The sequence below is a fragment of the Triticum aestivum genome, chromosome 2B, assembly GCF_018294505.1.
Source record: "Triticum aestivum cultivar Chinese Spring chromosome 2B, IWGSC CS RefSeq v2.1, whole genome shotgun sequence".
Taxonomy (NCBI): domain Eukaryota; kingdom Viridiplantae; phylum Streptophyta; class Magnoliopsida; order Poales; family Poaceae; genus Triticum; species Triticum aestivum.
The window spans coordinates 149,188,173-149,200,863 of NC_057798.1; the positions used below are offsets into that span (position 1 = coordinate 149,188,173).

The 12,691-nt window shown below is 46.3% G+C and overlaps 1 protein-coding gene across 1 annotated transcript; it reads left to right on the forward strand.

The window, feature by feature from the left end:
* Positions 1-9,570: 9,570 nt before the first annotated feature.
* Positions 9,571-10,635, forward strand: LOC123040880 (probable carboxylesterase 18). Its single transcript, XM_044463610.1, has one exon. It carries the CDS (start codon positions 9,571-9,573, stop codon positions 10,579-10,581), a length of 1,011 nt encoding a protein of 336 aa, XP_044319545.1. The 3' UTR covers positions 10,582-10,635.
* The last annotated feature ends 2,056 nt before the right edge of the window (positions 10,636-12,691 follow it).

The window sequence follows — 12,691 nt, forward strand, 5'->3', positions numbered from 1 at the left end:
ATTAATTCCAACAAGTTGCTCTCTTGTTTCATCTCACTGAAAAATGAGGCCTTTCAGTCATCTTGCACATGTGGTATGATTTGCATGTCTCAAGTGATTCAAAATCAAGTGAGTCCAAACAATCCATCTGTATGGAGTTTCTTCATGCATATATACCAATAGACATGGTTCGCATGTCTCAATCTTTTCAAAACGAGTGAGTCCAAAGATCCATCAACATGGAGCTTCTTCATGCGTTTTATACCAGTATGACTCAAATGGCAGTGCCACAAGTATGTGGTACTTTCATTACTATCTTATATCTTTTGGTATGAGCATGTGTATCACTACGGTCGAGATTCAATAAACCATTCATTTTAGGTGCGAGACCGTTGAAGGTATTATTCAAATAAATAGAGTAACCATTATTCTCCTTAAATGAATAACCGTATTGCGATAAACATAATCCAATCATGTCTATGCTCAACGCAAACACCAAATAACAATTATTTAGGTTTAAGACCAATCTCGATGGTAGAGGGAGCAGGCGATGCTTGATCACATCAACCTTGGAAACACTTCCAACACACATCGTCATCTCACCTTTAGCTAGTCTCCGTTTATTCCGTAGCTCTTTTATTTCGAGTTACTAACACTTAGCAACCAAACCGGTATCTAATACCCTGGTGCTACTAGGAGTACTAGTAAAGTACACATTAATATAATGTATATCCAATATACTTCTGTCGACCTTGCCAGCCTTCTCATCTACCAAGTATCTAGGGTAGTTCTGCTTCAGTGACCGTTCCCCTCATTACAGAAGCACTTAGTCTCGGGTTTGGGTTCAACCTTGGGTTTCTTCACTAGAGCAGCAAATGATTTTCCGTTTCATGAAGTATCCCTTCTTTCCCTTGCCCTTCTTAAAACTAGTGGTTTTACTAACCATCAACAATTGATGCTCCTACTTGATTTCTACTTTTGCGGTGTCAAACATCGCGAATTGCTCAAGGATCATCATGTCTATCCCTGATATGTTATAGTTCATCACGAAGCTCTAGTAGCTTGGTGGCAGTGACTTTGGAGAACCATCACTATCTCATCTGGAAGATAACTCCCACTCGATTCAAGCGATTGCAGTACTCAGACAATCTAAGCACATGCTCAACGATTGAGCTTTTCTCCCTTAGTTTGCAGGCTTAAGAAAGTTGTCGGAGGTCTCCCACCTCTTGACGTGGGCACGAGCCTGAAATCCCAATTTCAGCTCTTGGAACATCTCATATGTTCCGCGATGTTTCAAAGTGTCTTTGGTGCCTCAATTCTAAACCGTTTAACATTACGCACTGAACTATCACGTAGTCATCAAAACGTGTATGTCAGATGTTCTCAACATCTACAGACGACGCTCGAGGTTCAGCACACCGAGCGGTGCATTAAGGATATTAGCCTTCTGCGCGGCAATGAGGATAATCCTCAGTTTACGGACCCAGTCCGCATAATTGCTACTATCAACTTTCAACTAAATTTTCTCTAGGAACATATCTAAAATAGTAGAACTAAAGTGCAAGCTACGACATAATTTGCAAAGTCCTTTTGACTATGTCCATGATAATTAAGTTCATCTAATGAACTCCCACTTAGATAGACATCCCTCTAGTCATCTAAGTGATACATGATCCGACTCAACTAGTCCATGTCCGATCATCACGCGAGATGGACTAGTCATCATCGGTGAACATCTTCATGTTGATCGTATCCACTATACGACTCATGTTCGACCTTTCGGTCTCTTGTGTTCCTAGGCCATGTCTGTACATGCTAGGCTCGTCAAGTCAACCTAAGTGTTTTGCATGTGTAAATCTGGCTTACACTCATTGTATGTGAACGTTAGAATCTATCACACCCGATCATCACGTGGTGCTTCGAAACAACGAACCTTCGCAATGGTGCACAGTTAGGGGGGACACTTTCTTGAAATTTTAGCGAGGGATCATCTTATTTATGCTACCGTCGTTCTAAGCAAATAAGATGTAGACATGACAAACATCACATGCAAATCATAGAGTGACATGATATGGCCAATATCATCTCGTGCCTTTGATCTTCATCTTTGAGGCGTGACATGATCACCTCCGTTACCGGCATGACACCATGATCTCCATCATCATGATCTCCATCATCGTGTCTTCATGAAGTTGTCTCGCCAACTATTACTTCTACTACTATGGCTAATGGTTAGCAATAAAGTAAAGTAATTACATGGCGTTTTCAATGACATGCAGGTCATACAATAAATTAACACAACTCCTATAGCTCCTGCCGGTTGTCATACTCACCGACATGCAAGTCGTGATTCCTATTAAAAGAACATGGTCAATCTCATACATCACATATATATAATTCATCGCATCCTTTTGGCCATATCGCATCACACGACATATGCTGCAAAAACAAGTTAGACATCCTCTAATTGTTGTTGCAAGTTTTTACGTGGCTGCTATAGGTTTCTAGCAAGAACGTTTCTTACCTACGCCAAAACCACAACGTGATATGCCAATTGCTATTTACCCTTCATAAGGACCCTTTTCATCGAATCTGATCCGACTAAAGTGGGAGAGACAGACACCCGCTAGCCACCTTTTGCAACTAGTGCATGTCAGTCGGTGGAATCTGTCTCACGTAAGCGTACGTGTAAGGTCGGTCTGGGCCGCTTCATCCCACGATGCCGCCAAATCAAGATAAGACTAGTAACGGTAAGCATATTGAACAAACCAACACCCACAATTACGTGTGTTCTACTCGTGCATAGAATCTACGCAATAGACCAAGCTCATGATGCCACTGTTGGGGAACGTAGCAGAAATTCAAAATTTTCTACGCATCACCAAGATCTATCTATGGAGATTCTAGCAACAAGAGAGGGAGAGGATGAGCATCTTCATACCTTTGACGATCCCTAAGCGGAAGCGTTTCAAGAAGGCGGTTGATGGAGTCGTACTCGCGGCGATTCAAATCGCGGAAGATCCGATCTAGCACCGAACGGACGGCGCCTCCACGTTCAACACACGTACAGCCCGGGGACGTCTCCTCCTTCTTGATCTAGCAAGGGGAGAGGAGAAGTTGAGGGAGAACTCCGACAGCACGACGGCGTGGTGGTGGTGGAGCTCGTGGTTCTCCAGCAGGGCTTCGCCAAGCACTACGAAGGAGGAGGAGGTGTTGGAGGAGGGAGAGGGCTGCACCAGGGGAAGGGTGAGGCTGCCCTCTCTCCCCCTCACTATATATAGGGGGAAGGTGGGGGGTGGAGGAGGCGCCCTATGGTTCCCTAGGGAATGGGTGGTGGCCACAGGAGAAACCCTAGATGGGTTTGGGCGCCCCCACCCCTAGGAAACTTGCCCCCCCAAGCCGGGAGGGGCGGATGCCCTAGGGGAGGCACCCCCACCTCTCCAGGTTACGTGAGAGGGGTTGGGAGGGGCGCACAACCCCTTAGTGGGCTGGTGTTCCCCCTTCCCTTGGCCCATAAGTCCCCCCAACGCTTGTCGGGGCCTCCGAAACACCTTTCGGTCATGCTGGTCATCACCCAGTACTCCCAGAACAATTCTGGACTCCAATACCCTCCGTCCAATATATCGATCTTCAACTCCGGACCATTCTGGAGTTCCTCGTCACGTCCGAGATCTCATTCGGGACTCCGAACAACCTTCGTAACCACATACTATTTCCCATAACAACTCTAGCGTCACCAAACCTTAAGTGTGTAGACCCTACGGGTTCGGGAACCTTGCAGACATGACCGAGACACCTCTCCGGCCAATAACCAATAGCGGGATCCGGATACCCATATTGGCTCCCAAATGTTCCACGATGATCTCATTGCATGAACCATGATGTCGAGGATTCAGTCAATCCCGTATACAATTCACTTTGTCTATCGGTATGTTACTTGCTTGAGATTTGACCATTGGTATCCCAATACATCGTTCAATCTCGTTACCGGCAAGTCACTTTACTCGTTCTGTAATGCATGATCCCGTGACTAACCACTTAGTCACATTGAGCTCATTATGATGTTGCATTACCGAGTGGGCCCAGAGATACCTCTCCGTCATACGGAGTGACAAATCCCAGTCTCGATTCGTGCTAACCCAACAGACACTTTCGGAGATACCTGTAATGCACCTTTATAGCCAACCAGTTACGTTTTGACGTTTGGTACACCCAAAGCATTCCTACGGTATCCGGGAGTTGCACAATCTCATGGTCTAAGGAAATGATACTTGACATTAGAAAAGTTCTTAGCAAACGAACTACACGATCTTGTGCTATGCTTAAGATTGGGTCTTGTCCATCACATCATTCTCCTAATGATGTGATCCCGTTATCAATGACATCCAATGTCCATGGTCAGGAAACCATAACCATCTATTGATCAAGGAGCTAGTCAACTAGAGGCTCACTAGGGACATGTTGTGGTCTATGTATTCACACATGTATTACGGTTTCCAGTTAATACAATTATAGCATGAACAATAGACAATTATCATGAACAATGAAATACAATAATAACCATTTTATTATTGCCTCTAGGGCATATTTCCAACAAAATATAGTACATTACACATGGCAACTGTAGTACATTAGACATGGCAACTGCAGTACATTAAACATGGCAACTGCAGTACATTAAACATGGCAACTGCAATACATTAAACATGGCAACTGCATAACATTTTCAACTGGCCATTGTCATTTCCATACCAACATTCCCAATGGAAGTAAAGTGCATAAAACATGGCAACTGCATTTCATTAAACATGGCAACTGCAGTTGAGTAAACATGGCAATTGCATTTCAGTAAACATGGCAACTGCAGTTCAATAAACATGGCAATTGCAGTTCATTAAACATGGCAACTACATAACATTTTCAATTGGCATTGGCATTTGCATACCAACATGCCCAATGGAAGTACAGTGCATTAAACATGGCAATTGCATTTCATTGAACATGGCAACTGCAGCTAAGTTCACATATCATGGTTCATTAAACATGGCAATTCCAGTTGAGTAAACATGGCAAACAGTAATTCATTAAACATGGCATCCACATATCATGGTTACTCCGTACTCAATGACTACTTTTCAATAAATCATCATTTTCAAATAAGCTTTTCAACTGCATTGCATTCTATATGGCACCTACTGCCTTCATGCATGTGCAAATAATATTGCAACGCAACTGACTTACTTGTTAAAGATCTTGTTGGTGTATATCTTGTTCATTTGCCTCTCCATCGGTAAATACGTTAACAATTTTGGCTGCTTTAGCGCGGTGTTTGCTTCTTACTGTAGCTCAGATCCCAGTATTTTTTGTTGAAAAGTTGTGTACTACTTGGCAAACTGTAGCAATGAGTTGCCAGGGCTCATGTACCGCTTCAAAACAGCATTGAACCCCTCACTGCGTTGCGTAGTCTGCAGAAACGGGAAGAAGCATAGCATGAAGTATGCCGACACCCAGTACATTCGCTTCTCCCACAGGCTAGCAAGAGTCTCGTTGTCTTGGACTTGATATGTCTCAATCATGGCCATCCAGCTCCTTTCAAACTCCTCCACCGTCAAGATGTGGTCCACGCACAACTCGAATGCCTTGTGCAGCTCTAGACGGTCAATAAAGAATGGTCCTAGCATCTCCTGCCTTCTTTATAATGTGCCACCTGCAGTGCCTGTGCACTGCCAACGGAAAGACCTCCTCTATGCCTGCACGCATGCTAAAATCCTGGTCTGTTATTATGTTCATCGGAGCAAGTCCATCCATGCACTCCAAGAAGGTCTTGAACAGCCAAATGTACCCATCCGTGTCTTTGTTTTGAACGAGCCCGCATCTGAACTGCAACGACTGATTGTGGTTATTTATTCCTATGAATGGAGCGCATGACATCTTGTACATGTTAGCGAGATATGTCGCGTCGAATGAAATGCAATCTCGGAAATGTTTGTAGGCTCTTCTTGCAGCACCATCCACCCAATACATATTCCTGACATGGTCCTCATCGTCCAACCTTATCCTGTAGAAGAAATCTGGATCTTCCTTCGCTTTCTCATCGAAGTAGGCCATTGTGGCCTCTATGTCAGCCAACTTGCTCTCTCTATGGTACTTTGCCTTTAGGTTTGTGATGTCAGCTGGTATGTAGGGCATGCTACTCAGAGTCCCTTTTTTGTTGTGGATGAGTGATAGTATCTGGACCATTCTTGATGGACCGACGTTATCATGTAGCAGCTTTATGAATTTCTTATCGAGGGGGGTGAATCCTCTGTGGGCGGTCACAAATTTTACCAGGTCGAACTTCTTTATGAGTTTGTGGTTGTGCTCATAAAAATATTCAGTGACCACCCACTGTGCTCCATCTACGTTTAGCTTACACCGGACAGGGCATTCCGTCTTGAGAATGATACCTCTCTTTCGTTCCGGAACGACAGGCGCAACACCTTTCCCCTTCCTGTTCCTTCGCGCCTTGTGGCACCTCATCTCACCTCTGCTGTACTCGTTAGTTTTCTTAACTTTCCTATGGTATTCGGTGTTGACTGCAAACCCATGGAACTTTGCATATGTCTGGTAGAATTCCTTTGCTTCTGCGAACGATTCAAATCTCTGCCCAACGTACGGTGGATGAGGTACCATGATCTCTGATTGCCCACCATCTTCATCCCCTTGTGCTTCGTCGTCAGTTTCATCATTCACTTCAGTATCGGCGGCAGTTTCATCTACTTGAGTGTTGCCAGTGCTTCTGTTCAAAGGTGTGCTTGTCAGCATTGCTGGAATGATTGCCATTTCCGACTCTGACTCGGCATTGTTTGCGGCATGATTGTTGGCTAGCTAGTGGAACGCGTCTTCCGTGCGCTCAGAGCTCCCTGCAGTAGATGTCCCTGCGCCGCTTTTGTTTGTAGTTGAAGGCCCTGTAATAAAAAAAACAAGTACAGGCGTAAGATTTTGCTTGAATGACATGTTTATCGTAACGGAGTACATACTCTGCAAGTGATTTGGCATGACATCATTCGAACAGCAAGCCGTGAGTCTGCATGTGGACATGCATGGCAACTGTAGTTCTCCAGTCATTGGCAGCTATAGTCCAACAAACATGGCAACTACTCTTGCCAATGCATGGCAACCAGCTCTACATACATGGCAAATATTGCTGCCAATACATGGCAACCAGTATATTCTAGCATCCAAACTTTGTATTCTAGGCTTGAGCTCACTAGGCAAATGCGATCAATCATTAGTGTTGCACACATGCTTTTAGCAATTGGCAAATCTCGAAGACAATATATGACTCATTGTACACGACCACTTGTTAGCGTTTTCTGTTTGATTTTTTCCACCATCACTGCTACAAATCTTCTTTTCCTCACATGCTATTCATACAAAAACAAATGCAGTGCTATTTTTTGGTTCAAATTTCCTTACCTTGTTGTGCTGCATGTGCCCATCTTGTGTGGTCTATCACACCAAATTGACGTACTCTATCTGCAATCTGTGAAGCTTGCCATGAGACGTTTGCCGAGGTAGCACCACCGTAATAACCTATAATCATGGTAGTAGTTGGTCAATGCATGGCAACTGTAGTTTCTTCAAGATGGAACATGCAGTGGTCCAACCATGCCACACAGTTTTGTTCACACTTGCCATCCATGGTTGTTTGTACATTGCAATCACATTTTGATTATACATGGCAACTGCAGTTGTCCAGGCATGGCAACTGCAGTTGTCCAGGCATGGCAACTGCAGTTGTCCAGTCATGGCAAATGCAGTTGTCAACTATGCTCCTTCTGCTAATTCACCGTCCGCAACTTCACTTTTTTATAGACTCACCTGTGTATGACGTCGATGGCAGGTACATGGGTGTCGCCTGATGCCACGTGCTGCATGAAGGTTCTGCATTTTTCCCGACATAACTCGTGACTCTTTTGCCATCCTTTGCAAGTTTATTTTTCATGTCCACACTAGTATGTTTATTTTTCGTATGTGTTACCTTGATTTGTCACATTAGCTAGTTGAAGTTAGCTGCCCGTACATTTGTCAGTGTTAGTGCCCTGTGACTGAACTTTCCATGGTGCCCCCTTGAGTGTGTTTTGGTCATAAGAACCTGCGAAAAATGACACTGTAGGACATAAGTAGAATGCCATCTTCATCGTCGCGAACATGGCAAATGTTCTTTTCTTTTGTTATCATGCATCATACCAATGTCTGCGTACTGCTCTAGTAGCGGCAGCAACGGCCCTGCAGAAATGAGTTGACTGTACTCTGCTGCATCCCAAGGGGGTGTTTCTGGCCTTTGAGAAACCCAAGGATCAGTGCCATCTTCGTGATTCATTTCTTTCCGCGTTTTGTTTCTGCCAATGTGTTCTCAATCACTGCATGAACAAGAATGCATCAACAATCCGCAAAAAATGTGTTCTTCTACTACTTGCATGTAGAAGATAACACGACAGTCTTATCACATTTTCATGCGTAGGCAACCAACACATCATGGCAAGTAGGACATGCACATCCACTCTCTTTTTCTAAAATCTGGGTGCCAGCTATCATTTCGATTCGATGGCAACAACCACTACAATAGGATGGCAAGCAACAGGTTAACATGGTGGCAGTTAACGGCAACGATAGGTGGCAACTGACTTTAGACACAAGTGGCAACTAATTTTCCTACCCCCCCCCCCTTTATTCCAAATTTCTCATTTCTCTCCCTTTTTTTAGTGATCCGTACTCATCCATTCATTACCAACTACTTGCATCACGCGAACTGAGAACTTAAGTTTAACTCTAGCGTAGTACATGGCAGATCTGGTGTATGCTGCTTGGCAAATGCGAAGACAACAAAACCATGTTGTGTTTTGCCTCGATAGCGTGGATCCAGTCGCCACCTTCGTTGGTAAATTTGCAGTTTCCACCTAGAAGAAGGATGAGAAGCAGTAGGGAGATCGGAGATTCACCTGCTTTTAGCTGGTCGTCTTTGGAGGGCGGGGTTGGAGTGGGGGCGGGGGGTGGGGGGGAGGGGGTGGTTAGCGGTGGGAAGGCCCTATGGATCTGCTTTGGTTGCCATGGCAACCAGAGAAGGCTGGCGATGGAGGTAGGGGATCGAGAGGTGGGAGACGATGGCGGCAGTCGGGAGTGGGGATCGGAAGGAGGCCGGGACGGCTAGGTCGTGCGGGCGGCGTTGTCGTCTGGCCCGGACGTGTGGACGGGTTTGCCATACACCGGACGTGCGGGTTGTGGCTTTGCGCGTCCGGACGCGATCGTGCGGGCGGGTTCCTCTCCATGCCACATGAGGCGTGCGGCACAACCATCCGATACACTACACGTGTGGCAGTTATCGGGACCCTAGTTTTTTTTTCTCTGTCAGAGGAGTCGAAAGTGATTCGGAAAAAAAAGAGTGAGAAAGTGTCACTCTTTAGGATGATTTTTTACTGAACCTTGACCAGATCGTCCATCGATCGCATCGACGACCAAGTATTTTACACCCCGCTGTCCCCTCCACGCTTAGCTACTTCAAAGTTCAAACCACTCTCTCGCGGGTCTGCTTGCTCTGCGGTGCAAGCAATGGCCGGCACTGAGGACGCGCGCCGGCCGCCGGCCCTTCCGTGGACGGTACGCCTCCAGTTTGCGGCACTGTCGCTCGCGCACCGGCCGGACGGCAGCGTCCGGCGCCTCCTCTTCTCCCTCGGCGACCTCCACGCGGCGGCAAGGCCACGCCCGGACGCGTCGGGGGTCCGCTCTGCCGACGTCACCGTCGACGCCTCCCGCGGCCTCTGGGCGCGCGTCTTCTCCCCCTCGTCGGCAGCCGATGCGCCGGTCCCCGTCGTCGTCTACTTCCACGGCGGCGGCTTCGTGCTCTTCACCGCGGCGTCCCGCCCCTACGACGCGTTCTGCCGCCGCCTCTGCCACGGGCTCGGCGCCGTCGTCGTCTCGGTGAACTACCGCCTCGCCCCCAAGCACCGCTTCCCGGCAGCGTACGACGATGGCGTGGACGTGCTCCGCTACCTCGACACGAACGGCCTCCCCGCCGACCTTGCCGTCCCCGTGGACCTCTCCAGATGCTTCCTCGCCGGCGACAGTGCCGGCGGCAACATCACGCACCATGTGGCTCAGCGCTGGTCGGAGATGACAACCACCGCGTCACCAACATCCCTACGCCTTTCCGGCGTCATCCTGATCCAGCCATTCTTCGGGGGCGAGGAGCGGACGGAGGCGGAGGTGACGCTCGACAAGGTGGGGCCCTCGCTGTCGATGGTGGTGACGGACGCCTACTGGAGGGAGTTCTTGCCAGAGGGCGCCACCCGGAACCACCCCGCCGCTCGCGTCTGCGGCGAGCGCGTCGAGCTGGCCGAGGCGTTCCCGCCGGCCATGGTGGTGGTCGGTGGGTTCGACCTGCTCAAGGGCTGGCAGACGCGGTACGTGGAGGCGTTGCGCGGCAAGGGGAACCCGGTTAGGGTGGTCGAGTACCCCAATGCCATCCACGGCTTCCACGCGTTCCCGGAGATCGCCGACTCCGGCAAGCTCGTGGAGGACATCAAGCTGTTCGTCGACGAGCGTCGGCCTACGAAATCGTAGGAAACAGCAAGCATCCGCAGTCTTTGCGTCGAGCGTCGATGTTGGCGACGTTCCTATCCTATGGGTGTCCTGCGAGATGTGACCGTGTAATGGACAGGCTAAACTTTTCAGCCAGCTGAATAAAACTTGCATCTGTAGCAAAATGTTAGTAATTCTGTTCCTCTTCAAGTTGTGGTGGTGTTTCTGCAATTTTCCTCTTGATCACACTTCTCAAAAGGTGTTCGGTGAATTGCTAACTTTCCAACGGTTCCAATCTGATAGAAGGAATTTTCTTACAACAACATCCAAGTACCGATTAGCTCAATTAACTGGTATACCACAAAACTAGAAAATCTCTTGTTAGAATTAATCTGAGGCACACAGTTGATCTAACGAGGACCAAACAATCACATGAACACGACAACAAGATTTGTTAACGAGGTTCACCATATGGCTACATCATCGGGGCCTGACTACCAGCGGCGGAGCCAGGGTTTGACCACAGGGAGGGGGGGGGGGGGGGGTCAAGTGCATGAAGAAAATCTTGTGCAAAACATAATTATAGAAAACAAGATTGAGAACTTGCACATTCGCCTCATTTATATAGTATGTTGAGAAATGAAAGCAACCGGCTTAGAAAATGAATTAATCTTAATGGTGTTTGCTAGCGTTTTTTCTCTTCATAGTTGAGGAATTTCAATTCAAGAATTGGTTATGCCTTCTTTTTTAGGGTAGATTTGGCTATCGGTATATTGTATATGGTCAACATAGAACTTTTTGTATCACAAATAGGAACTCGTATAAGATAATTTGCATCACCATAATTTTTAGGACACACATAGAATATATGAATTCTTGATAGCATCTCAAACCACGAAACAAAGTAACGAAAATCTGATGTATAATTTCAACACTGATAGGAGATTAGAATCGAGACAGATTGGTCTAATTTGCATCACGATAATTTCTAGCACATATATAAAGATATGAATTCTTGATAGCATCTCAAATGACAAAACAAAACAACTAAAATCTGATGTATTTAGATACATTATAACTAAGCACTTTTCTTGCCCTCTCGGGCCATTAGTGTGTTCCCAACCGTTGGATATGGACTTGTGGTCGTTTCTCAGCGTTGAATCTTCACTTAATTCCGCCTGGGCATTCGTTACGCGAATATTGTGCTACACAGGCTGGGCCGCTACTCCCGCGACAAAATCCCAGATCTGCTATTAGTTAGGCCTCGAGTCTTTCCTGTGTGACCACTTCATTCACGTCTTGTCCATCACACCATCAAATTATCTTGTTCTGCATAGAGTTGACTCAAACTATCCTGTTGTGCATATAGTAGGCAGTCCACTATGAAGCTCTATCCCGTCGGACATCGAATTCCCATTACCTCACATGCTCATTTCAATGCAAAAAACTAAATATGATAACACATACACAAGTATGGAAACATTTTGCATTGCCCCAAAACTTAAAATGGCGAGCACAATGCTACTTCCTCGGCATTTTAGATGTCTATAATTTGACTGTGATATGGAGCAAGAAGGGAGAAGGCACCAAGTATTTATAAATGTTTTGCGGAGAATCGGTATTAACTAACCAGATGGTTGTAGTTGACGTTGTACTTGTATTGCTTCTTGATGGGAACATGGGAACATGTACATATACATGGAAGTGAATAAGACCAACTCTAGCAGACCCTGCATAACGCGCGAACCCGCTTAAATCCGGCGAGTATACTCGTAATTTCAACAATGATACGAGATGAGAATAGAGAGAATTAATAGTGTGATGTGTTAATCTAATAGTTGTTGGCTGGAGCAGTGAAGTAGGCTGTGTGGCCGACTCGCCGTATGAAAAAGATCGCGAAAACCAGATCAGGGAGATTAGGCTAGTCATAGAGGGAAGTAACTTAAGCTCGTGTCATGCATATGACGCTAGTCTATGTTACTATCTTCATAGTGCAAAGTAACTTAGAGGTAGTATCATAGATTGTTGCATTTATTAGTGTATAGACTCACTGTTTCTTGAAAGGCTCTATGTCTCTACTCCTAATGGAGCAGTTGGTGAATAGTCTTCATGATTTATTTTCGCAGGTTTTTTTTCGTCTCTCCTCCCACCA